The sequence below is a fragment of the Podarcis raffonei genome, chromosome 1 (genome assembly GCF_027172205.1).
Source record: "Podarcis raffonei isolate rPodRaf1 chromosome 1, rPodRaf1.pri, whole genome shotgun sequence".
Lineage (NCBI taxonomy): Eukaryota > Metazoa > Chordata > Lepidosauria > Squamata > Lacertidae > Podarcis > Podarcis raffonei.
This window is the reverse complement of record NC_070602.1, coordinates 84,409,067-84,436,271: the sequence shown is the minus strand read 5'-3', so window position 1 is coordinate 84,436,271 and position 27,205 is coordinate 84,409,067. Positions and strand designations below refer to the sequence as shown.

General features: G+C 47.4%; 1 protein-coding gene across 3 annotated transcripts in view; it reads right to left on the bottom strand.

Annotated features, from left to right (window-relative positions):
- Positions 1–99: 99 nt before the first annotated feature.
- CHPF (chondroitin polymerizing factor) overlaps positions 100–27,205 on the bottom strand; it is a 36,156-nt gene continuing 9,050 nt past the window's right edge. For 2 of the 3 annotated variants that reach the window (XM_053400808.1, XM_053400799.1), the window contains exons 2-4: positions 7,240–7,804; positions 6,468–6,650; positions 100–2,396 (exon numbers count right to left, since the gene is read on the bottom strand). In XM_053400808.1, coding sequence (XP_053256783.1) covers positions 1,131–2,396; positions 6,468–6,650; positions 7,240–7,776 — 1,986 coding nt within the window. In that variant the 5' untranslated portion in view covers positions 7,777–7,804 and the 3' untranslated portion in view covers positions 100–1,130. Of the gene's footprint in view, positions 2,397–6,467; positions 6,651–7,239; positions 7,805–21,658; positions 22,566–27,205 lie in introns of those variants that run through there. The other variant, XM_053400790.1, reaches the window with a different exon arrangement.

The following is a 27,205-nucleotide window of genomic DNA, read 5'->3' as shown; positions in this document are numbered from 1 at the left end:
TCCAATACATAAATTAACTTCTATCGATTCCACAATCTCTCTCCATCATACAAACCAGGCATGCATACAGCCTAGAACAGAAAAATCATAACCAAACACTTTATGCTTCGCTCCAGTTTATTAAAATGCAAAACAACATTTTAGTCACCAACCCGTCCCAAATCCAAGTTAAATATAAACCCACTGGAGAGCCAAGCTCCAACTCCTTCTCACACGTGCACACACACAACTGCACCCTTTCTGGGCCTTGCCCTGGTCCCAGCGCCAGGCTGATTGACACAACCCGCTCTGCTGAACAGTTCTGGGTCAACCACTCATGGCAGCAAGATTGGCGAAATCTACGTACCTTCAGCCCAGCGGGTGGCAAAAGAGAGGGCAGGCAGCCCCAGAAATACTGTTCATCCCCACCGTGCCAGAGCCAGCCTGGCACCAGGGGGCTGCTTGACTCTCTCAGTGAAAGCACCCACCAGGTCTGTGCCACCCTCTTGCCCCTACCACTCCTAATCTGAGGCTAAAGCAGCCCGAGTCACCGTTTCCAAAAGGAGCAACACCGGACAAAGAGAAAAAAATAACCAACCAGAATCCCTCTGCCCCTCCCACCCACAGAGGATTATCCTGCACCTACACCTGGAGTGTCCATTAAGTTAAGACCCAAACTGCAGCAAGGGGACCAAGCAGTGCTCCTGAGGGGGCAGTTTCTTTCCTTCCTGCCTCTACTGCCCCAGAATCCAGAAACCCCAAGCCAGCCTCCTCGGCTTCAGCCCACCCCACCCTCACACAGAAGCCTCTTCTAAAAGCCCTGGTGCCACCAAGGCAGCAGCCAGATTTTCGAGTCAGAAGTCCCACAGCAGGCCCTGCCTGCCCTTGCTCAGTTGGCACTTGCAGCTGTTAATCCTGCTGCCCGGGGGGAGGACCTGGGCCTGCATGAAGGGAGCAGAGCAAGGCAGAAGTGGGACTGGATCCTGACCACCCGCCAATGCCCGCTTTTGGTCCACAGGGCAACCTGGACAGCCAAGCAGAACCGCTCCCTTGAGGCCCAGCCTGAGCCATCCTGGGCCGCTGTCCTCTGCCGCTACAGGGAAGACGCGCAGGGGGAGAGGGGAGGTGGCAGGCTGGCCCCGGCCCCGGGCTCATGTGCTGTTGCCCTGCTCCTGTTCAAAGAGCACCATGGCCAGCTGCGCCCGGGAGCCCAGGCCCTCCAGGCTGCTCTGCACACAGCGGTGGTACTGCTCCTCGCTCAGGCGCGGGTTGCAGCCGTGCGGCCGGTAGCGCTGCAGGAGGGCCGGCTCCACCGCCCGGAAGACATGCAGGTTGGAGTACTTGACAAACAGGTCGTAGATGTCCAGCGTCTCCAGGATGTCCTCGTTGTCCTGGGCATCGGCAGCCATGCGCGTGCGTGCCGCCATGTAGTCGGCGTTGTAGAAGCAGGCTTCGCTGAAGGCGTCGCGGTCAAAGTGGCCGGCATCCCGCACCAGGTCCAGGCCAGACAGAGGCGGGGGCTGGTTGTGGAAGGCGATGGTGGGGTTGTAGCCCTGGAAGTGGATGGGGAAGAAGACCTGCCAGCTGTTGATGGTGTTCATGCGGCAGCGGTTGAGGAACTCGGCCGTGACTTCAGTGCCCACACCAGCCACGAAGAAGAGCGTGTCCACGGGGTGCTTCTTGGAAATGATGTCCATCACCTTGATCTGGGAGGGAGCATCTGTCTTGACACTGATCCAGGGGATCTTCACCTGCGCATAGCGCCGCTCGTACTCCGCAATGCGCGCCTTCACCGCCCGGAAGACGTCGTTCTGGGCCACTTGCTGAGCCTCAAAGGGGTCGTAGATGAAGAGGAAAGTCAGCACAGCGTTCTCTGCATTCTCAAAGGCGGCCGCAGCATAGACCTCCAGGAAGCGTGCGGCATAATCTCGCTCCGGGGCTGTCAGGGGCAGGATGACGTTGACCCGGCTGGCCTCTGTCACATAGGGCATTGGGATGATCTCCACCTCGCTGAGAGGGCGCAGCAGGTGCACCCGCTTGGCCAGCGACCGGCTGTGCCCCTTCTGGGTCACCACTTCCAGCTGCAGGTCCAGGGTGTACTCCATGCCTCGCGTCGGGTCAAAGCGGCGGTAGCCGTTCAGCAGCTGCTGCTTCCGGATGTGCAGCACCGGCTGGTACCGGTGGTTTAGCTCTTCCACAGCTGCAGCTACCACGTCGGCCACGTCGGCTGTGTCTGCACCACGCAGCTCGCACTTGGGAGCTCCATCCATGCAAGAGAAAGCTGCCTCTTCCGTGAAGTAATCCCAGCGAAGCACCTCAAAGCGGGTTTTGGGCTGGAAAGGAGGAGCGATGCCAATGGGCCAGGTGGCACTCAAGTCGCCATCTGCAGACAGGCTGCTGGTGTTCTGAATCTCGAGCTGCAAGGAGAAGGTGCAGGCAGAGTCAATGAAGGCTCAGAATTTAGTTTTTCACAACTCCCAGCAGTTCCAAATGAATTAAGAGGCACACACAGAAACACATACACACACTTAAGGCAAATTTTCCCCATGGCTAAGAGCAGCTCCCATATTTACTTGGATATTAGTCCTTCCTTCCTTCCTTCCTTCTCTCTCTCTCTTTTACACACATCCCTCTACCTTCCAGGTAAATCTTCATTAAGAGGACCTGTGGTTCTCCAGATGTAACTGACTCCAGTTCCCATCATCCCTGAGCACTGGCCAGAGTGGCTGTGGCTCATGGGAACTGGAGTTGAACCATAGCTTCCCCATCCCTGCACTACAGTCAGGTCAGGCACGTCTCTTTAGGATGCCTGACTAGAAGACACGACTAGGTGTCCATGAACACTTCAAAAAGCTAAGTACTTCCACCCCTCCAATGCTCCCCAAATAGACAAAGCATCCATTACATGCTTGATGACCATTAAGTTTGACCACCCCTCCAGCATAGCTACCCCGGAGCAGAAACCAACAGGGGCACTGCCAGCTAGACCACAAGAAGTGGCGAGCCTGCGACAAACTGCATTGGGGCACCAGACCTCTCCATATGAGCCCAGATGAACTTCTGCCCAACCCAAAGAGTAGCGCATTAAACAAGAGCAGGATCAGCAAGCAGCAGGGTGTGCCAAGTTATACCATCCAGCCACCTGGTGGCAGTGTGGTCCCACGCTATGAGCCCAGCTCTGGGGCTAGCTTACCTGCACTGTTTTGCCCCACAAAGTAAAAAATAAAACAGTATTGTGGTGAAAGATGGGCCACATGGTTCAAAGCAGCCTGTATTTAAGCCAGTCTCCTCACATGCGCCTGTATAGCTCACCACACCCAAATACTGAATCCCATTCTTCAACATTTATTGCATTTAAATTAGGCCACATTAATTAAATTAACACACTTTCGGTTTCTATATTGATCCCTTTAGAAAATTCTCCATAAGCTATTTCCAATTTTATTTCTGGCTTTCAGTCAGGAAATAAAGTGTTGGGTCTGCCTTGCCTAATGTGCCTGCAGTATTGTGTTAATAGTAGAACCTTGGTTTTTGAACATAATCCGTTCCGGAAGACCGTTCAACTTCTGAAACATTCAAAAACCAAGGATCAATAGGCAGTTGGCAAAATCCATTGAAAAAATGGAGAAATGCCATTCGACTTCTGAGGCGCATTCGAAAATGGAAGCAATTACTTCCGGGTTTTCGGCATTCAGGTTCCAAATTGTTTGGCTTCCAAGATACTCAAAAACCAAGTTTCCACTGTACTTTCTTATATTTTTGGGTTGAGCTGTTAGTCTTGGGCCATAAATTAACTCTGGGATTCAACAGTCCTGTTATCACGTTGTTTGAATATACTGTTTCAGTGCTGCCATTTTTAGATACTTTAATTATTGATTGCATTTTTTTCATGTTGTGCACTGCCCTGGGCTCTCTTCTGAAGAGGAGAGGTAGAAAAAGGAAGTTTAATTAATTAATTAATTAATTAAAATCAGAATAGACACTTTGAAGCCCCTAAAGTGGGTGGTAACCACATCACCCCCAAGTCTGCGAGAGCCTTCAACCCAGCTCTCCCCACCGCTAGATGACGATCTGAGTCTAAAGAGGTGGAAAAGGCAGCTCCCCTCAGTTTAGGTCCCAGTCTGTAACAATCAGGAGTTGGTTTGGCAAAGGAAGCAAGTGAATTTTAAATACATGTAATTATAGCTTTTACCACCTTTCAAAATGTTTTCATTGGTTATGGAAAAGGTTTCATTGCCCTTTATTTATTTATTTTTGTGTCCAGATTAATATACTGCCATTATTCAAGAAACGTTCCATTAATTCATAGCAGATTGCAATGGATTAAATATAGTTCGCCTGGTCAAATTATAATTACCCTAATTAATCTCTCTCCATTGTTTATCTCTACTCAGACACCACCTGCTGCTCAAAAAAATGACACCTTATGCTGGTGGGCAATTGAGCAAAACACTTTACATTTGCTTCCTCTCCAGGGAGAGATCTCTGCCCCTCAGGGGCTCCACACTCTCTTCCCCTCCAAGCAAGGCATGCTCTCTCTCTGTTACTCCCCTTCCCCTTTCAAAAAAAGCCCCCAGATACATTTGCTGTTGTTGTCATCAAGTCCTCCAGGAACCATGGGGGAGGGGGTGGGAGAACTGACCATCATGTCATTTCTCCCCCACCAAAATATATGCTTTTTCTTTCTCCCCATTTCTCTTTTTTTAAAAAAGTTATTTTAAAATGGATTTTCATTTTTTATTACACACATTACTGCATATTACTTTTATGTCATAGTCCCCAAGTGCCAACTGGCAGGGGCACTATATAAATAAATCACTTTAAAACTTATTATAACCTAAGGCAATAGACTCAAATATTAATTTACAGCAGCGCAAAGAAAAGGAAAATCCAATGTGCAATAGCAATCAATGTAATTTAATGTAGCTCCTGAGCACCTGTATGCATTTTCAGTTCCATATTTTACAATTTTTCAAGTATGTTTTCACACATCTCGATATTCTGCCGATTTTATTACATGAACCAAAAGGCTAATAGCGGAACCTATGAAGGCATCAATAACGCCACCCAGTTCCCGGCTTATAGCAAGCAGAGTTGCAGCCTATGAGTCAAGGTCCAGCGTGGTAGCCAGTGCTGTGCTCAGCAATGAGATTAAGAAGCAGACAGCTGTCTGGACTGGTCTGGCATTTCCCCAAAAGCAAACCTCCACTTTGGAATCTAGGAATTCCCTTCTTGGCTGATCAAACATGCAAGCTTGCTGCCTAAACCTCCAAACTTACGACTTGGGTTAAGACCTTCATTGAAGGAAACCCACTGCAACAATGCACACTAAGATTCAGCTTGAGGTTATCTGGAATGCATATACAGTGGTACCTCGGTTTAAGAATAGCCCTGTTTACAAATGATTCCGTTTATGAACTCCGTAAAACCGGAAGTAGTGTCCCGGTTTGCAAACTTTACCTCGGTCTAAGAACGGAAGCCGAATGGTGGAAGGGCACCGGCGGTGGGAGGCCTCATTAGGGAAAGCGCACCTCAGTTTAAGAAGAGTTTCGATTTAAGAATGGACTTCTGGAACCGATTAAGTTCGTAAACCAAGGTACCACTGTATATATATTTTAAAAAACAAACATATTAACCAAAAATTCTATATATTTTTCAGTTTCACTAGTGCACTCTTTATTTTCCCAGTAAATAGTGGTAGTTAATAGTTCAGCGAATTGAGGGGTTGGAACTGCAGCTGGAGGAAATGGGTTTGGAATGAGAGAAGCAGTGGGTGAAGAAAAGGTTAAGTGTGCATGGAAGCAAGCCAGCACACACACCACCACCACTTCAAATTCAGCCCTGCCCCCTCCCCAGCCAATCTCCAGTGGTGAAGCTACAGCCAGGGGTCAGAGCTCAGCATGTGCTGCCAAAGATGGAGATTTCAGAAATTGCCAACATGAGGGTTGCCACAGTTAAGCCCAAATCCTTGGGGGGAAAGGAAAGGTATAGCTTCAGATTCAAACATCCCCAACAAATGGAGTGTCCAACAAAATCCAGAGCACCCCAGGTTCCCCATCTCCGCCCTAGAAGACATCAGAAGTAAAATGGGCTCAGTTACTTTCTACAGCTGAGCTACCCTGGAGAAAGCCAGTGTGGTGCAGTGGTTAGAGTGTTGGATTAGGGCCTGGGAGACCAAGTTTCAAATCCTCACTCAGCCAGGAAGCTCACTAAGTGATCTTTGGCCAGTCAAAGCCCCTCAACCTAACCTACCTCACAGGGTTGTTGTACAGATGGAATTGGGAAGGGAAAAGGAGTATACGACAATCTTGAACTCCTTGAAGGAAAAGGTGTGACATAAATGTAAAAATAAACAAAACATGGCTGACTTTCCTATAGCTGGTAAGCAAATGTAGTGCCACAATGGAAACTGTGGCGCGTGAGGAGCGTGAACAGAGTCCCCCACTCCGCTAGTTACAGATCCAGATCCAATGTCCTCCCTGCCTTACCTGTAGCTGCTGGATTTCCTGGTATGTGTGCTTCAGTTCCACACGGGCAAAATGTCTGTGCAGCCGGTACATCTGGACAGGGTCCAGCACAGGGTGAACAGTGAAGGCCGTGTTGAATCGCGGGTCGCTCTCTCTCTCAGGGTCAGTGTTCTTTCCAAGTTCAAAGTACTGGTAATGCAGGCCCTGGTAGGGAGAAGGAATAAGAGAAAAAATCTGACGGGGAAATCCAGGCCATCCATGTTAGTACATATAACCATGACATACAACCAGCCGGTATTCCCCTCCAGTTGTAAGGAAACAAAAGCATGTCTGAAGAGGAAGCTCAGCTTTCAACTGGGATCAAGAATTCATCCTGTAATATTGAGTGTTTGGTTCCTCCCCCTAATCTTTGAAACACATGATCATGTTCATTCCACATTTGCAAGGATATCAGTCCCTTGGCTTAGCAGGACCTACACTGCAACTCCCTGCCCCTTCATATTAGGCAGGTGCCTCCGCCATATTGTTTTTTGGCACCTGCCAAAACCCTTTTCGTTTAGGTACATTAACCCAGATGTTTAAAGTTGGCCTGTATATCAACAGGTAGTTAAATTTTTTAATTGTTACCTGCTTATTTTATCAGGCCAACTAGTTTTTAACTTTTTACCAATAACATTTGCATATATTGTATGTAAACCGCTTAGAGGTTTTTTATGATTCAGTAGTATATACAAAATAAGTTAAATAAATGAACACAGGAGAGGGACACTACAGTGCAGCTGGCCCTCCTTACCTCACGCTCTGCCACACAATCTACCCCAGTGTAGTCAATGATGCAGCGCCCCAGCCACTCATCGGGATGGGCGCTCAGGATGTCGTTCCGGCAGCTTTCCAGGTGAGGCTGCAACCGCAGGAGAAGGGCCCGGGAAAGCAGGTAGCCGAAGCCGCCATAGCAGTAGCGCCCTTGCGTGTCCCCACCAATGAACTCCTCTGGCCGGCCCATGTAGAGCAGAGTGTCAATGCTGAGGTGAGAGGCCAAGCGGTTCACACGGTGGGCCTCAGTGTAGGTGTCGTCCTGCACCAGGAAAACCCAGTCGAAGTCAGCCACGTAATGGTCCAGCACATACTTGACAGTCTGGTACATGTTCCAGATGGGCCTCTCGTCGCCGTGCGTCACCACCGTCATGCCGTGAGGGACCTTGCGCCCCCGGGTGCCCGTGAAGTAGACCAATCGCTCCAGCCGGTGTCCCAAGGTGCGGTTCACAGCCACTGCGAGGGAGTGCAATGTGTTCTTCGATGTCAGCACGCCCACAAAGAGGCGCTGGCGCATGCCCAACTCCGTGCTGATGTATCGGGTCCTTTGGGGGAATGGAAAGGGCAGGCAGAAAGAGAGAAGGTGAGGAAGTGAAGGAGGGGAAGAGGAGCCTCCAATTTTCCACCACCAATATCCCCTACCGACTGAGGAAGCATCATCTCAGCCCTGTGTTTTTGAGCATATTTGCAAACACCTTCTGGAGCATTTGAAGAGTGGGATCTGCTGAGACAAGGCTTTGCGCTGCAAGCTGCAAGCAGCAAACAATCATTTCTCCTCAAGCCCCCCTTTCCCCATAAAATGACCACAGCACTTGCCCCACTCGCACATGCCAGCACTGGTGCAGGAGCTGCTTCCATGTGGTGCAATCCCATGCAGCTGCTGGGTGTCTGCAGATGTGAGAATGCAAGTGTTGCATGACTGGGCCTCATGGCATAAGCCTTCACTTAACCGGGAATGAAATTTACAAAGGGGTGGGAATGGCCCATGAGGTTCCATGCAAAAAAACCCTACAGCAACGTGGGACTACAACACAAAAAAGTGGCTGGCATGTGTGCGCATGCACACGGACAAGGGGGGGTGTGCCTTAATCTGTAATCAAAATGCATCTTAAGTGATACATTTGCCCACACTGCTCTTTTGCTACCTTTACCTCTCCAATCCCTCTCTGCTTTCTCTCGCCACTGTCATAGTTTAGCTTGCAAGGTACACCCCCAGAGCGAAGGAATCAGTCCTCTCTTTTTTTTGGCCTGTGCTACCCTGTAAAGCCTGTTGTCTTTGTCCATGGAGTTTTCTTGGCAGGGATACTGGAGTGGCTTGCCAGTTCCTGCTCCAGGTGGATCACGTTTGGTCAAACTCTCCACTATGACCTGTCCGTCTTGGAACAGACGAAATTAAAAGATGCCTGCTTCTTGGGAGAAAAGCAATGACAAACCTAGACAGCATCTTAAAAAGCAGAGACATCACCTTGCCGACAAAGGTCCGTATAGTTAAAGCTATGGTTTTCCCATTACTGATGTATGGACGTGAGAGCTGGACCATAAAGAAGGCTGATCGCTGAAGAATTGATGCTTTTGAATTGTGGTGCTGGAGGAGACTCTTGAGAGTCCCATGGACTGCAAGAAGATCAAAACTATCTATTCTTAAGGAAATCTGCCCTGAGTGCTCACTGGAAGAACAGATCCTGAAGCTGAGACTCCAATACTTTGGCCACCTCATGAGAAGACTCCCTGGAAAAGACCCTGATGTTGGGAAAGAAGGAGGGCACAAGGAGAAGGGGACAACAGAGGACGAGATGGTTGGACAGTGTTGTCAAAGCTACCAGCATGAGTTTGACCAAACTGCGGGAGGCAGTGGAAGACAGGAGTGCCTGGCGTGCTCCGGTCCATGGGGTCACGAAGAGTCGGACACGACTAAACAACAATACCCTGTAAAGCACCATGTACGTTACTGTTATTACATAAATAACAGCAGCCCTGTATGTTCTGTAAGTGTACTACAGATCCTCAGGTGTGTCCAGCATTTACAAATGCTCAAGTCCCATTTGTTTCAGTGAGCACCTCTATTAGAACCGTACAGGAAATAAACAGATTACCATTTCTGCTTCAGAATACTGTGCCAAGGGCTTATTAATAGAGCTGTGCTGTCCCTAATGCACCCAAAATGCCGAGACATAAAGAGTAGAGGGAATGCACAAAAATTTAAAATTCCTAGTCCTTTCCAAGATACCCTGGGGTCTTAAGTGAGTTGCTAAATCAACAGGACACCACATTTGGGAAACCTGTGGATGTCCATTTCACACACACACCCCGGGTGGGTGGGGGGGACACATACCGGGACAGGGGTAGCACTAGGGATGGGGGTAGATCAGCTGTTAAGCCCATCATTAATCCAAGCATAGCTAGCAGTAACCTGGCGATGAATTAGGACCCAGCATTCGGTCAAGGGCAAGATGAGCTAACTCATATCAATGAGGATGCCAGATCTTTCACAGACATCAACATCAGGGCAACCACAGCCAGGGCTGTCTTAAGCATATGCAAAGATCCACCCAGCGCCCCCCCCAGGTTGTCCAGAGTTGTTGAGCTTTTTCGGGGGGGGGGAACCCCAAAGTTGTTAACATTTTTTTAGGGCTGGCCAGTGAGGTGCGCACAGCAGGGCTGGCCTTGTCGGCCATCTCAGCAACAACAGAGTAGCCCGAGGAGGTGGCGGTGGCAGCAGAGCAAGGCCAGGACCAGGAGCCGGGGGGGGGGGCAAGCAGAGCTCAGTGCAACAACAGTTGAGCCCGAGGAGGCGGCACTCCGACGGCCTCTGCTCCACTCGCCAGTGGCTGTCGGCTCTTCCCAATCCCCGGACTCCAAATCTCGGCCCCAGACTCTTGGCCTGGCGCCCCTGAGAGCCCTAGCACCTATATGTAAGACGGCCCTGACCACAGCAATAACCAAGAATGTGTTCTGCAACTTCTGCAAGAAACTCAGACTCTCACACAAAGCAACAGAGGATCCCAGAGTGCAACCTCATTGCCTCTGAAATCATTTCCGCATTATTCTCCAGCATGAGGCTCAGGTTCAGCATCTTTCTGCATTGTTCTTTCCACTAAAGGAGATCTGAACTGGTTCCCCAGCTCAGAAACCAAGTTTCCATGAAGGCTGAGGGGGTACCACCACCATATATCTGAGTGCAACCCCTACGATCGACAGATTCCTTGCATCTCTTAAAATATTGACTCTCACTAAGAGAGCAAGAAGAATGTATATTTAAAGAAGAGTAGAAAATATTTATTTAATATATGGAAAATAATTGTACACAGCTGAAAACGCTGTCAGCATTAAGATAAATTCAACAGAGTAAACAATATTTGATTGATGTAAGAAGTGGAAAATTGGATTTGAATAGTTATAATAAAATATGCAGGAACGTATGATATGTAAGATGAACATGGAAGGAGAAGAGAAGTCATTGCATATTTTAACGTTTGTAAAATGTTTATTTTGAAATGTAGAAAAATGAAAACTCACACACACACACACACACACACACACACACACACTCACGCACCATTTTAGACATGCTGCAACTGAAGCCAACCTGCAAGACACCCAGATGGGCAAATTAGCAAAATGCTAGAGAGGGTAGCCATGGCTGAGCAGATCTCACTTGGCCGAGTCCTCAGCTTCCATGCTAGACGGCCCCCTAAGGAGCTAATCATAATCCCCAACTGAGTAGCAAGGGGAAGGAGCAATAGTGTAAGGCTCAAGTGTGAAGAGAAGGGGAGGGTGTCAAGACTAGAATCCAAATGCCCAGGGAATTTAGCTTCCCACCATAATTTGACTGCTGCAATTATGAATCTGGAGGGGGCGGAAAGACTCTGACATCTCCCAGTTAGGTAGGGGCTGCGTTAAGAAAATGGGGAGGGGGGTATCTTGCTCCCTGTGACATTACAGTTGGTGTTAGGATGCAGGTGGCCTGTCTCTTACAATAAGTTTCAGGTTTTAATTATTCAAATGCAGCAGGAAACCATTCCTTCCTTCCTACCCACCCACCCCCATTCCACTCACACAGTGGGCTCATTCAGCCCCTCCGCTTCCTGCCCATCCCACCCACCCTCACCCACTCACTCCTGGGGACAACACAGCTCATTCAGTCCCTCGTCCCTGGGCCCCCAACCCCTAGCATTGATCTCACCCTTTTTTGAGTTGAGGGCACGCAGGAGAAAGGAAGAGATGGTAATCCTGGTGCCAGGGATCAGAGGGGGAGAAACAAAGCAGAGTTTCTCCCCGTCCCCCCACATCATGACTGGGAAGGGGGTGGGGAACAGGGATGAGGGGTGCTCATGGGGCTCACTTAGACAAGCAATACTCCCAAGGCTGGGAAGGTGAGAAATAAAGGGGCCAACACACTCTGCAGGGAGGCAGGCAAGGAAGGAGTGGTGGTGGGAGAGAAAGCAAACACAGAAGATCTGGCACAGAGATGCTGAGGATAAAGGCTTGACATAGTTAAACCTTGCAAGGAACAGGACAATTCCCTGAAAAGGAGGGAGGGAGGGAGGGAGGGAGGGAGGGAGGGAGAGAGAGAGAGAGAGAGAGAGAGAGAGAGAGAGAGAGAGAGGGAGAGAGAGAGAGAATGCAGAGAGATAATAAAGGCAACACAGTCTTTTGAACTGCCAGCAGGCAGTATTAACCACCAGTAACCCCAGCAAACACAGACAGACACATGCACACACTGAGAGTGGGAAGGAGCAGATGTCACTATAAATTGTCAGAATAAATGACACTCTTAACTAAAAAGAGCAATGAACTGGGCAACCAGCAAACAGAATGAGTGACTATAGGAGCAGCAAGTCTCCCGATTCCCTTTCCTGGAAACACACAAATGCATGCACACACACACCTCATTCCCATCTTTGGGGAAACAGTGGCCAGGTATGCATGATCAAAGCCTACCTTAAGTAAGCCAAGTTAGGTACAATGTTTGTGCAACTGCACACACCCTCTGAGCGCCCACACTGCTTCTCCCTTTCATGCAAGCAGCGAAACAAACTAGGAAGCTACAGTGAGTCCACCATGATTTAAAGTAGGGCTCTAAATCCTGACTTGTTTGGAAGCCCTTAAACACATTTCCCAAATTGCAAATCCTGGGAAGGCATGGTTAACTGCAGCTTTCTGGCTTGATTCTGCACTTGCACAAAGGGAGAAATGAAGAGAAAAATGGCTGCATTTGAGAGCACAAAGCCTGTGTATATCCTGGCTCATTAAGCTAGGATCTGATAGTCTAAAGCAGGCCAGAAACTTTAGAATGTGGTTCTTTGTCACTGTTAAAGCTCACTATGCCTGTGCCTTTGGGCTCTCCGCACTCCAGACCCAAAGGGAGAAAGTGTTCCCTGCCCACATGGAAATCTCTGCATGGCTCTGATTTCAAGAACTGAGCCTGTATCCTACTGGGTTACACAGAGTTAATGGGGCCACTACAAGACTACAAGACGCGGGTGGCGCTGTGGGTTAAACCACAGAGCCTAGGACTTGCCGATCAGAAGGTCGGTGGTTCGAATCCCTGCGACGGGGTGAGCTCCCGTTGCTCGGTCCCTGCTCCTGCCAACCTAGCAGTTCGAAAGCACGTCAAACTGCAAGTAGATAAATAGATAAATAAATAGGTACTGCTCCGGCGGGAAGGTAAACGGAGTTTCCGTCCACTGCTCTGGTTCGCCAGAAGCGGCTTAGTCATGCTGGCCCCATGACCCGGAAGCTGTACGCCAGCTCCCTCAGCCAATAAAGCGAGATGAGCGCCGCAACCCCAAAGTCAGTCACGACTGGACCTAATGGTCAGGGGTCCCTTTGCCTTTACAAGACTATACAGGCTGCAGAGACTGCGATTTTTTTGTGCCTGGAGCATCACAGGTGGGTGGGTGGAATGGACCTCTTTCCGAGGGATACTTTCTACACTCCATTTTGTGTGCTACAGAACTCAACTATGCTCATAGAAAGCTGCAAGAAGGATGTTCCCAGAATTGGACACTGCTGATCACAGACCATGCAGAATTACCTCAATCTTCCCAGAAGCAAATTCAGATAAGACAAGGAGTGAGGAAAAGAAGCTCCAGCAGCTGAACCAAGAGATAAGAGGCAAAAAGCCCATCATCTAAGGGGGGAGGGACTGCCATGCTCCCTTAAAAACCTATTCTCCTGACCCTGAACCCACATACTTAAACCATTAGCCTCCTCCTTCATTTCAGCTGTTATTAAATAATAATACTGCAAGATGGCGCTGTGCTTGTTTTGTTTTAAATTGTGTGGATTTGTTATAATCTTGCAAGTTGAGAAAGGCATCCAAGAAGTGTAATAAATAATTATTATTCATAGATCACTACCAAGCATTAAGGAGCTGCCCTTCTTGCTTTTCTTTCACCTCTTCTCTGTTCACCAGCACATCCTCCTTGAACCAAATAGGCAAACCTTTTTGGAACTAAAATATCCGCCTAATGAAGTTAAACAACAGATCAACAAAGCCAGACTGATACTCAGAGAGAACTTGCTGCAAGACAGACCCAAAAGAGAAAATAACAGAACACCACTAGTAATCACATACAGCTCCCAAGTTAAAACAGTCCAACACATCATCAGAGATTTACAACCTCTCCTGGACAACGACAGTTCTCTTTCCCAAGCTCTGAGAGGAAGACATTTCATTGCCGACAGACAGCCACCCAATCTTAAACAACTCCTCACCCACAATAATACAGCAAGCAGACTTAACGTGGACACTGGTACCAGAGCCTGTAATAAACCCAGATGCCAACTTTGCTGCCACATACACCCAGACAGCACCATCACTGGACCCAACAACATCAAACATACCATCTCAGGACTATTTAATTGCTCATCTTCTAACATTGGGTTTGCTATCAAATGCCAACAGTGCCCTTCAGCTCTCTATACTGGACAAACAGGCCAAACCCTATGCCAAAAGATAAATGGACATAAATCTGACATCAGGAATCACAAGACAGAGAAACCAGTAGAACACTTCAATCTCCCAGGACATTCTATACAAGATCTCAAAGTAGCTGTCATATTACAAAAGAATTTCAGAAATAGACTGGAAAGAGAAGTTGCTGAATTACAAATTACCAAACTTAAAACCATGGAGAGACCTGATCTGAACAGAGACAATGGATTCTTATCACATTATACATGATAAAGCTATTTTTGGCCATCTCATCCCTTGCTTTTTCCTGTAAGACCACACCTATCAACCAATCACCCATTCCCACCACCCTTCTGAATAATACCCCTCCCCACACTCTCACTATATATAAAGGTCGGGTGACTTCTGTTTCAGTGTATCTGAAGAAGTGTGCATGCACATGAAAGCTCATACCAAGAACAAACTTAGTTGGTCTCTATGGTGCTACTGGACAAATTTTTTATTTTTTAAAATATATTTCTTCTAAATCTTGTGTAGTTCTTTATCTCCTCGACATCTGATACGAGGGTGTTCCACAGGGAGGGTGCCACTACCAAGAAGGCCCTCTGCCTGATTCCCTGTAACTTTGCTTCTCACACTGAGGGAACCAGCAGAAGACCCTCGGTGGAGGGTGGAGACACTCCTTCAGGTATACTAGGCCAAGGCCGTTTAGGGCTTTAAAGGTCAGCACCAAAAATTTGAATTTTGCTTGGAAACACACTGGGAGCCAATGAAGACCCTTTAGGACTGGTATTATATAGTCCCAGCTGCCATTCCCGGTCACCAGTCTAGCTGGATTAGTTGTAGTTTCCGAGTCACCTTCAAAGGTAGTCCCACATAGTGCATTGCAGTAGTCCAAGTGGGAGATAACCATAGCATGCACCACACTGGTGAGACAGTCCGTGGGCAGGTTGGGTCTCAGTCAGCATATCAGGTGGAGCTGGTAGACAGCTGCCCTGGACACATAATTGACCTGTGCCTCCATGGACAGCTGCGAGTCCAAAATAACTCCTAGGCTGCGCACCCTGTTCCCCCAAAATAGTACTTCTGTCTTATCAGAATTCAACCTCAATCTGTTAGCTGCCATCTATCCTCCAACCGCCTCCAGACACTCACAGAGGACCTTCAATGGTTCTGATTTAAAGGAGAGGTAGAACTGGGTATCATCCACATACTGGTGAACACCCAGCCCAAACCTCCTGATGATCTCTCCTAGATGTTGAAAAGCATTGAGGAGAATACAGAGCCCTGAGACACCCCACAAGTGAGAGCCCAGGGGTCTGAACACTCATCCCCCAACACCACTTTCTGGACACCACCAAGAAGGAAGGAGTGGAACCATTGCATCACAGTGCCCCCAGCTCCCAACTTCTCTAGACGGTCCAGAAGGATGTCATGGTCAATGGTGTCAAAGGCCGCTGAGAAATCCAGCAGAACTAGGAAGCAGCTTTCACCTTTGTCCCTAGCCCGCCAGAGATTATCGACCAGCGCAACCAAGGCTGTTTCAGTTCCATGATGAGGCTTGAATTCCAATTAGAAGGGACCCAAATGGTCCACATCCTCCAGGCATGCCTGGAGTTGTTCAGCAACCACCCACTCCATCACCTTGCCCAAGAATGGAAAATTTGAGACTGGGCGATAGTTGGCCATATTGGCTGGGTCCAAAGATGTTTTTTAAGAAGCGATTTAATAACCACTTCTTTAAGCATGTCTGGAAAGACTCCTTTACAGAGGAAGGTATTCACCAGCCCACGGAGCCCATCACCCAGCCCTTCCTGGTTCGCTTTTATGAGCAGGGCAGGCAAGGATCAAGGAGACAGGTGGTCGAATTCACTCGTCCAAGCAGCCTGTCCACATCCTCAGAGGTAACAGACTGGAACTGACCCCATGCAACTTGACTAGACAGGACTCTAGCACTCTCCTGCCCTGGTCCCACCACCATGGTGGAGTCTACCTCTTTCCGAATCTGAGTGACTTGATACGCAAAAAACTTTCCAAAATCACTGCAGGAGATCTTGGGGTCCTCAACAGGCCCTGACAGCAAAGGTGGTTCCATTAGATTGTGAACCACCTGAAAGAGTCTCCTGCTGCTGTTTTCTGCAGATACAATAGAGGCAGCGAAGAAGGTCCTCTTCACCATTGCTATCGCCACTTGGTAGGCTCAACGTTGAGCTCTAACCCATGTTTGGTTCGATTCAGAATGAATTTTCCGCCCCCGGCACTCTAGCCGTCTCAGCAATTGTTTCATTATCCTCAGGAAAACCACAGGGCCGTCCAAGCTCCATGCAATCGGAGAGGGTGCTTCAGAGCCAGACAGTCAATGGCCCTGTTTAATTCCGCATTCCAGCGGGCCACCAAGAAATCAGCTGAAAGGCCATGGTTTCTCCCAAAGAATAATGGGAACTGTAGTTTGTTAAAGGGTGCTAAAAGTTGTTAGAAACCCACTATTCCATGGATTGGGGGCAGAGAGTTGATTTGATGTTAAAAAAGTTAGTGGGTGCAGACAACTTGGTATCAAAAACTTGAGTAGCTTGGTGTGTGATATGACTTCTCCCTCCTAGCAGATACACAGCAGTGTCATGTCCTTTGCCATTCATATGTTCTGCTAGGGACAACCATTCCTAACACTTGGTGAGCAGCAAATTACAAGGACAAAATTAACTAAGTATTAAAGTGCAACCAGGGTGTGTGCCCAGACTTCAGCTGCCAGCACTGCTGGCTGCATATTTTGGAATAAACTGGAAATGTGGAAAGAAGGATCCACAATAGTACAAAGCTATGCAATGATATCCTATATCATCTTCATTAAACACAGAAAGCTGGTACTTTCCTGGTCAGCAATTTGGACTAAGGGAACATTCCACACAGGGAGAAGGAAAACCTTATATGGTGTGCAGGACTCAAACAAACATGCCAAACAATGGCAAATCATTTATGGACATACCTAAAGGTCAACTGACATGATCACATTTTGGGGCTTTTATACCATTTGCACTATTTTTGTCATTCTGGATTAAATAGATTTGTACCGATACAAATGTCCAAGTGCCCCATCATCTATGAGGACCCTTATAGGAAATATTTGAATGCATGCTTAACTATCAATATGTGTTGACTATTCACATGCATGGACAAAGGGAGCCACAGGCATAGCAGCCAGCCCTTTCCTGGAAATTACTTGTTTTCAAAGTCTGGAAGAGTCACCCACTCAAAAAGCCATAGACTATGGAGAACACAAAAGCAAAACCACCTTTTCTGCACAACTGCAAATTAAGTTTTTGTGGGCATGGTAAATCAGGATCTGAGCATACGGTAGAGCACTTAGAAGACTCCACCATGCTCTCAGCTTATTTGGGCTGCAAAATAATAATAATAATAATAAAGGAGACAGGGTAGAAACCTATCTAAAACAGTCAAAAGCATTTTTTGCTTTTGTGGGATATTCCTAGATGGAGCACTGTGCGGTCCATAAATAATGGACCTTGCTGCAAGAAAGGAGGTCACTTTTTTAAAGGAAATAAGCACTTCTGTGCTAGAAAAGTGAGACCTGAAGAAGTATAAAAAGGTTTTTTGAGAAAATCTTCAAATTGCAAGGCACAGCTAAAAGCAGGCAGAGAGGAGCAGTCTTTCTATAACTTTGTTGCCCCAAAATATCCATGCTGTGGGAAATTGCAGTCAAACAAAACAAGAAAACATAGGGCTAATTACCATATTTTTCCGTGTATAAGACACCCCCTATTTTGGGGGACTCCAAATTAAGAACACACCCCTCAGCACTACCCATGTGTAAGAAGAGGCCCAATTTTAAACCTAATTTTTTGGTTAAAACACCTAGTCTTATACACGGAAAAATACGGTAATGCATGAAGGGGTTAAGACCACAGTTCTATTGCTAGACTCAGTTAGGTCACACCCCCTCACGTTTGGTGAGGAAGTGAAGCTTCTTTCCTTTCCTTACACTATCTTTGTGCCATGTAATCGACCAGGAAGGACATGTCTAAACTTGCTAAGACTCGGTGTTTGAACCTAATTATCTGTATTTTGTATCCAAGAGCATTCTACCTGTGTTCTCCTTGCTGCAGCATGGAATAATGCATGAATTTGGCATTTGGGTTTTGTTAGTAAAGCTTTTAAACGAGTGTGGTTTGCTCATTGACAGAGCGGTAAAGAGAGGGGCAAGTGCTGTAAGCAGATTAAACAGGATATGAAATGGGGTCTAACAACCTATATTCCCATGCTATGCTGCAGCTTAACTCTATGACTGTTTTAAATTTTGCTGGAGGTTCTCCTCCGACGGAGTGTGTGCAAAGTCCCATGTTTTGAATCCAGGCATCCAGCTGGTTCTTTTATTAATTAACCCACACAAGGGCCACATATCTTATTTTCCTCCCACACATGCAAGTACTCCTTTCTTTTACTATTACAGGAGGAGAGTGCAGAGTCTCCAATACATTTTACACATTGTTTTTTAAAAACACACAGAGAAAATTCATTAGTCAGTGCAACATGTGGTAGATTGTGATGGGAAATGCACTTTCCCAGTGACCAAAAAAAATTGGAGAACTAGAAAAGTCCAGATCCCACCTTTATTCCATGGAATTCAAGGTGGTAGACATATAAATGCAGCACCCCAAAAATAGGAGGACTTTCATAAAGGAAAGTGCCAAAATCACCCAATAAGCTGTACAGAGATCTGTAGTATAACAGCTAAGAGAATGAACTATGAATAAAAAGTCCTTGGTTTAAATCTCACCTCTACAATGAACTTAGGTCAGTGCTTTTTGAAAATACGCCTTGGGCCACTTTCAGGTGGGCCTCAGAACCACAGACTGCTTAGTGCCTCCTCATTTAGAAGAGGCCATGCCACAGCCTTTCAGTTGGACCAGTATCAGTACAAGCAACTCCTTTTGCAAGATGAGTAACGGTGACAAAGCAAGAGAGAAGTTCAGGAAGAGTTGGAGGAAAGGAAGTTCTTCCTCTGAAGGAAAAGGGACAGGGGAGGTGTTACTAAAGGGAAATGAGATAAAAGGTTAATACTTTTTATCAGTGGTAATAGAAAATAATAAATGAACAAATTGAACATAGAAAGGAAGTGGATAGAAAGGAAGTTTAAAGGAGGAAGAAGTGAATGTAAAAAGACAATAGAGGGAGGAAAGAAACTGGTTGGGGGGCAAGGGGGTAAGTTGAGTATGGAAGGAGAATGGATGGTAAAATTACTGGAGATGGGGGTAAAAACCTCTGAAAGGCAGGTAGCGTGAGAAGGGGGGAAATATAAAAGAAAAAGCTTTCTCCACTTTGTCTCTGGATCAACCAAATCTGCCTTAAATGGGGAGGCTGCCAAAATACCTCCAGAGCAAATGTCTGTACTTCACTTGAGGAAAGCTGAAATACCAAACTCCATATCACAAAGAAAATGCTGCAAGGAATGCAGCATTTTCCAAATTTAAGTTAGATATGATGTCAGTAATTGCCAACTAATGCCAAATTCTGCCTATTTGCCACCATTTTGTGCCTGCCCCTGCCCCTACACTTGGAAAGCCAGTGTGGTGTAATGGTTAGGGTGCTGGTCTGGAACCTAGGAGACCAGAGTTTGAATCCCCACTCAGCCATGAAGCTCAGTGTGTGATATTGAGCCAATCACTGTCTCTCAGCCTAACCTACCTCACAGAGTTGTTGTGAGAGTAAAATGGGGAGGAAAATAATAATGCAGCCCCCATTGAGCTCCTTGGAGGAAAAGGTAGTATATAAATGTAATAAAAATAATAATGCACCACTATTTTTTGACTGGTGGGCCTCAGCAATTTTCAGCCACTGCAAGTAGGTCCTAGGGGTAGAATATGTGAAATCCCCTGCACTAGGTAGCTTTAAGTACTTCATTTATCTCATTCTCTGCCCGCCTGCTAAATCAGTAATAATACTGACTTAGCTTAAAAGGTTATAGTAAGGATTACAGAAAGATAAAATAAATGAAATATTTTGAACATCCAAAGCGCTATAAAAATTAAAAATATTGTTACATTTATTAAGGGAGGAGAAACAACTGTGTTGAAAGGTTCTGCAGAAGCCCAAGATATACACTGTTGTTTGATTAAGCCCTCATTCAGCTACCTCTGGAACAGCGATAGCCATCATTGCTTTTCTTTACTCAAGCCCAGTGCTTTTTTCCTAGAAAAATACGGTAGGTTCTGGTACTCACCATGAAGTTGTTACAGTAAGTGCCACACTTTTTAACACCAACAAAAAGAGGTGCAGTCACTGTGTACCCTTGCATACCCCCTGAGAAAAGCACTGCTCAAGCCCATTTCCTTTCAAAGGAAACTATTTGTACCGAAAGACTTCCTGAATAGGAAGAGCACGGCCCCAAGCTTTCCTGTGGGATGTCATAAAAAAGGAGGGCAGCAGTCTGAATGACAGAGGCAGAAAGAAGGGGGCTCAGAGAACCATAGCACTCCATGCCCATGATCAGGGATTGGCTCTATTGTATCATGGCCCTCCACAGCTTTTTCATCCAAGGCTGAGTCTTCTCAAAAAGCAAGTTTTAAGCCTTGCAGAATATCTTAGGGAGAAGAAAAGGCAAAGGAGTAAACCCTTAGGTTGCTTGGCATCTTGTATGCCTCCTTCCAGCAACTACTGCAGCTAGGTTGGTGTCAAACATATTGCTCTGCTTCCTTTGGACCACATCAGTGAGGCCGAGAGGGGGGTCTTCTTGTCTGGGCAGCCCAGGACCTCCCGTACATACTGCCCAGGCTTGTGCCCCTGGGAGGTCACTTCAGTGATGCCAACACAGTGGTTCGACTTCACCCGTGGAGGCACACCTCTATGTCACTTGAGATAGGTGGATGCCAACAACAAAGCTCTCCCCCAGCCCACAGAGCCCTGAAGACCCTTAACCAATCTCTGACTGGAACTACCACAGGAAACAGCCCATGAATCTGCACGTTTGTTCTGAACATAGGCCCACTATGGATGCGCTTACCACATCTGGATAGGCAGTTAGGTGTTGCACATGGGAGGCATGGATTAAAGTCCCACCTATTATCAAGGTTTAACTGTGTGGCCTCGGGCCAGTCACAAGTCCCCAGTCACCTACCTCCATAGGGCTGCTGTGAGGGCGAACACTATATTGATCGAATGTTATAATGGTTTCATTCAGCATTATGAAAAGATTGCTTACATACAAATATTTATGTCCACAGGCCAGCAGCTACATGGAACCATTAACAGGTCACATAATGTGGCATATTCCCATCACACGACCCCCGCAGTATAACAAAGAGGCCGCAAATTACACCTACCTGTGGGCCTCTAAAGTCCACGGGAACCCAAACAGTGGCCAGATTACCTTGCGATTACATTTGAGCCAAAGCCCATTTTCCTGTTCCCTTTTCGATACACACCCTTTGCTCCCCCAAGCCACCCCATTTCCTCCCCCCCCCCATACCTGATAGTTTTCTTGGCAGCCTTGCCCGGGTTGGGAGGCTTGTAGGGCAGGACGCGGGGCTCCCAGCTCTGCTCAGGCTCTGTGCCCATCCCCACAGGGACGGAGTTGGGCTTGCGGGCGGCGTTGCCCTGCCCGCCTTGGTGCTGCTGCTGCTCCATGCCCCCATCTCGCAGGCTGCCCTGGCTGGGGCCGCAGGGCTCCTCCACCCAGGTGACGCTGAGCAGGCTGAGGGTGAAGCCCAGGGACACCCCGACCACCACAGGCCCCACAGGGCGCAGGAGGGACAGCACCAGGGAGAAGCGCATGGCGCCAGTGCGCTGGGGAGAGGCTGGGGCACCTGGGCACAAGCAGGGCAGCGTGGCAAGGGGGGGGGAGAGCTGTCTCGAGTTGAAGGGGACACCGGGAGAAGCGCCTCGGTGGCCAAACAGGGGAAGGGGCTCAAGGGCGTGCCTTTAAACCTCCTGAGGGGAAGGGGGGAAGCTGTGGGGAGTCCTGAGGCCAAGGAGCCCGGGGGCTCTTGCCCACGAAGGTCACCAGGGGGCCACTCCGGCAGGCCCAGGGGTCATGGGGGTCGGTGGCTCCTGCCAGGAAGGGCCGCTCCGACGAGGCGCCGGAGCAAAGTGGGGGGAGCGAACCGGGTCCCGGCTTCGGGTCCTGGGAAGGGGGAGGGGCCGCCGCTGCCAAGCAACGGAGGGGGCGGGGCGGACCGGCCCAATTCTGGAACACTTGCGGGATCCGGAGCCTTATTGGTCTAGAGCCGCCCCATCCCGACCCGCGAGGGAGCAGAAGGGCGGAAGGCGCGAGGGGCGGTGGGCAGGGGAGGCGCCGCTCCTGGCTTGTCTCGCAGGAGATCCGCCGCCGGCGCCGTCCGACGTGTCACCCCCGCGCAATCCCCGCCCCCTCCGCTCGACGTCACTGGGCCGGCCGCACCCCCAGCCAATGCCCGCCCGAAGATGCGCGCTCGTCAAAGCCCGCCTTAGGTTTTCTGGACCGTTGATTGAAAGAAGGTGCGGCGAGAGCGGGCGGGGGGTCCGCGGGCCCTGCTGTCCCGCGTGAGCCAGGCAAACTTCCGCTGCTGCTGCTGCTTGTGATGATGCTGCAGGGAGGGAACTGGAGCGCAACCCGTTCTCAGGCTGCTAGAGGTGGAGGCCTCGCGGGGCTCCCAGACCTCGGAGGGGTGCAGTTTTATGTAGTTTACTTTTTGTTATACCTTGGGAATTTCTAACAATGTTTTGCTTTTATTTTGTGCTTTGAACGCCATTTCTCAGAGCTCAAACTTACAAAAATTGCATACGCTCAAGAGTGTTTGCAAAAGAGACCTGTTGGCTTGGCAACCGTTTCAACTGAGCATGCCCAAGCATCACTTGACCAGAAGGATTTGGTGGCAAAATTTGCAAAGGAGTGAGATTTTGATGTGCCTGAGACTGAAACTTTTAAGAGACTTAAAATTAAACATCACTCTTCACAAGATTGTTCAAAATTATTTGTGTGCCAAAACATTTTCTTCTGGTATTGGAGAAAAAATGATGAAACGTTGTTGTATCATTATTGCAATTTAAAATAAATTTAACAGTTTCAAGTTTTGTGTTTTTCATTTTTTCCACAATACATTATCCATTTTTGAAGGTGCAAAATAGCACAGCATAGCACACAAAATCAGGCCCCATGCAAGCAGAAAACTACTGGAGTAGGGAGGCAGCTTTTGTGTTAGTTACAGGGGTTGCAGCCTACTGTTGTTGTTGTTTAGTTGTGTCCAACTCTTCGTGACCCCATGGACCAGAGCACGCCAGGCACTCCTGTCTTGGTCAACTCATGTTTGTAGCTACGAGAACACTGTCCAACCATCTCGTCCTCTGTCGTGCCCTTCTCCTTGTGCCCTCCATCTTTCCCAACATCAGGGTCTTTTCCAGGGCGTCTTCCCATCTCATGAGATGGCCAAAGTATTGGAGCCTCAGCTTCAGGATCTGTCCTTCCAGTGAGCACTCAGGGCTGATTTCCTTAAGAATGGATAGGTTTGATCTTCTTGCAGTCCATGGAACTCTCAAGAGTCTCCTCCAGCACCACAATTCAAAAGCATCAATTCTTCAGCGATCAGCCTTCTTTATGGTCCAGCTCTCACATCCATACATCAGTACTGGGAAAACCATAGCTTTAACTATATGGACCTTTGTTGGCAAGGTGATGGCTCTGTTTTTTAAGACGCTGTCTAGGTTTGTCATTGCTTTTCTTCCAAGAAGCAGGCGTCTTTTAATTTCGTGACTGCTGTCACCATCTGCAGTGATCATGGAACCCAAGAAAGTAAAATCTCTCACTGCCTCCATTTCTTCCCCTTCTATTTGCCAGGAGGTGATGGAGCTTCAGACCATATTTTGCGCTCTCATCTTTCGCCCTCATTAAAAGGTTCTTTAATTCCTCCTCACTTTCTGCCATCAAGGTTGCCTCATCTCCATATCTGAGGTTGTTGATATTTCTTCCAGCAATCTGAATTCTGGCTTGGGATTCATCCAGTCCAGCCTTTCGCATGATGAATTCTGCATATAAGTTAAATAAGCAGGGAGACAATATACAGCCTTGTCGTACTCCTTTCCCAATTTTGAACCAATCAGTTGTTCCATATCCAGTTCTAACTGTAGCTTCTTGTCCCACATAGAGATTTCTCAGGAGACAGATGAATTGATCAGGCCTACTAGCCTACTAGTTACATTCTACAGACGGGAGTTTATTTGTATATGGGGCAGGATTCAAATGCAATCTAATATATTTTCATTTCAGGGTCAGCCCAATAGGTGAAAGGCAAAATGGTGCCCACTGCCCAGTGGCGTAGCGTGGGGGGTGCAGGGGGGGCCGGCCACACCGGGCGCAACATCTGGGGGTTAGGGTTAGGGGGCGCAAATCCACGGGTTAGGGGGCGGAAATTACTTGCCTTGCCCCGGGTGCTGACAACCCACGCTACGCCACTGCCACTGCCCACATGGAAGCATGCAAGCCTGGCAGCAGAATCTTACTTCAACAACTAGGGATGAGGTCCTCTGCTGTACCTAAGCCAGTTTAGAGAGGACAGGAGGGGTAGTACTGAAGCATCTGTCATCCAACAGAGGGAAATAGATGGGAGACCTGAGAGGAACAGCCAGGGAGCTGCCATTGTTGCCCCCTGCCCAGCCCCAGCTGTTCACCTTAGTTTGCCTAATCTTAGGGCTGGCTTTGCTTACATCATCTCACAACAGGTCTCTACTACCATATTCTGCTGTATGTATAGATCAGACCTCATACGTGTTGGGGAAGCCATTTCACATACTGTGGGCTCCTCCAGACAACCTGTTTATTTAGCATTTATCCTGATTTGCTTGTAGAGTTTTTATACCCCTTCTTGTTAACCATTACCCTCTTTTCAGTGCATTTCCATGTCACCTTCCAAACTGCAAAAAGTCTAATTCTTTTTTAAAGTGGATTTGTTGCACTAGGGCAATGGAGCCCATGGGTGGGGGCAGCTGCCCCCCTAAATCAAGTAAATAAATAAAAATACTTAACTGACCAATTGCATGGTAGATAACTCAGTTCTGCCCCCCGCCAACATAAAGCCTGTCCCCCGAAAATAAATCCTGGCTAAGCCCATGATGGAGCCCTTCAATGGACCAGCAAATCTAAAGTTCAAGCATACACTTGTATCCCACCCACAAAATAGTGACAGGAGGCATCATTTGTGGCACGAAAAGTTACAGGATTTTAGCAGGAAACTACATGATGCCCAAAACATTTTACAGGCACAAATTGTTACGAAAGCACAATTGTGTATAATCGCCACCGAAGATCACGAGCATAAATAATGATGAATGCTTAATAAAAATGATGCCTGAAGGGGCCCGTCATTTAAGAAACAACTTCCAAGGAAGGCGATCCCACAGCTTGTACTCGTCAGGAAACTAATTTCATTAGCCTAAATCTGATGCACTTAATTTGACTCACTTGCAGCTTGTTTTGAAAATGAACTCAGCTGCAGAAGAAAATAATATGGCCTGTGGGTAAAATGATTTTGTTGAGCCAAGGTAGATAGGATCAAGCTATCTAGCATTCCCATTTTAGTGTTTTTCTTACCAGTGCACAGTGCCTTATTTTTGGCTTTGTAAAATTGTTATCATGGTCATTACAATGCTCAAAATTATTCATGCATTAATCCATTAATTACTTTTGATTAAAAACTAATTCTTCACCTCATTTACAGTTGTTCCTGTTGTATCACCTGAAAGTTAGCTGCAAAGTCTCTTTATTTATTTTATCTAGTCATTAATGAATATATTCAGTGTTGTGACATCTAGGGCACTCTTCTCAGCTCCAATTTTGAACTTGATTTATTGTTGCATTTATGTCTAAACCCTACTTAAAAGTAATTTGGCTTTTCATTACAGAGCCTCATAGATCAGCTAAAACCATGTAACATGCACACACACAATATATATCTACAGTATTACTTTTACATTTTTTCATATAAAACCCTAGTATTAGAACCTGTGATCCAAGTACAGTGGTACCTCGGGTTAAGTACTTAATTCGTTCCGGAGGTCCGTTCTTAACCTGAAATAGTTCTTAACCTGAAGCACCACTTTAGCTAATGGGGCCTCCTGCTGCTGCTGTGCCGCCGGAGCACAATTTCTGTTCTCATCCTGAAGCAAAGTTCTTAACCCAAGGTACTATTTCTGGGTTAGTGGAGTCTGTAACCTGAAGTGTATGTAACCCGAGGTACCACTGTACCTTCCACATCATTTTTCAGAAGGGTTGCAAAATTGCACAACTTTAGGCAGATCCACACCATCCACTTAGAGCAGAGCTTTCCAAGCATTTCACGTTGGTGACACACTTTTTAGACATGCATCATTTCGCGACACAGTAATTCAGTTTTACTAGCAAGCCCTTTCCTGCCCCGGGATGAGTGCGGGAAGCATTCGCACCACCACTGCAGCCAACACACTAACGTGCCATGACACACATTTAGGAAAGCTCTAGTTTAGAGCATATCTAACTGACATTTAAATCGCATGGCACCCCCCAAAGAAGCCTGGGAGCTGTAGTTTCCCTCACAAAGTTACAATTCCCAGCATCCTTTACAAACTACAGTTCCCAGGATTCTTTGGGAGGAAATCATGCCCTTTAAATATGTGTTGGATATGCTTTAAATGTACAACAAAGAAACATAAAACTAGAACTGCCAGATGGAAAAGGGCCCAGGGCTACTGCAACTTTAACAGCCACACAGAAGAAAATATGCTATCAAGTGTACATTGCATGACAAGCAACACCTGCTGAAATTCCCTTTTCCACATAAGGTGCAGGAGCCCTGTTATTTCCAGCTGGCCAGACTACATAAAAAACCTTATTTTTATTCCCCTCCTACATCATCTTTACAGTGCCACCCCTAGATTTGGCATTAGCCTCAAGCTACTAGCATTTCATGTACCAGATCTTTAATGAATCAGACTGCAATCTTAAACACACTTACTAGGGAGTAAGTTCCATTAGATGTAGTGGGACTTCTGAGTAAACTTGCATAGGATT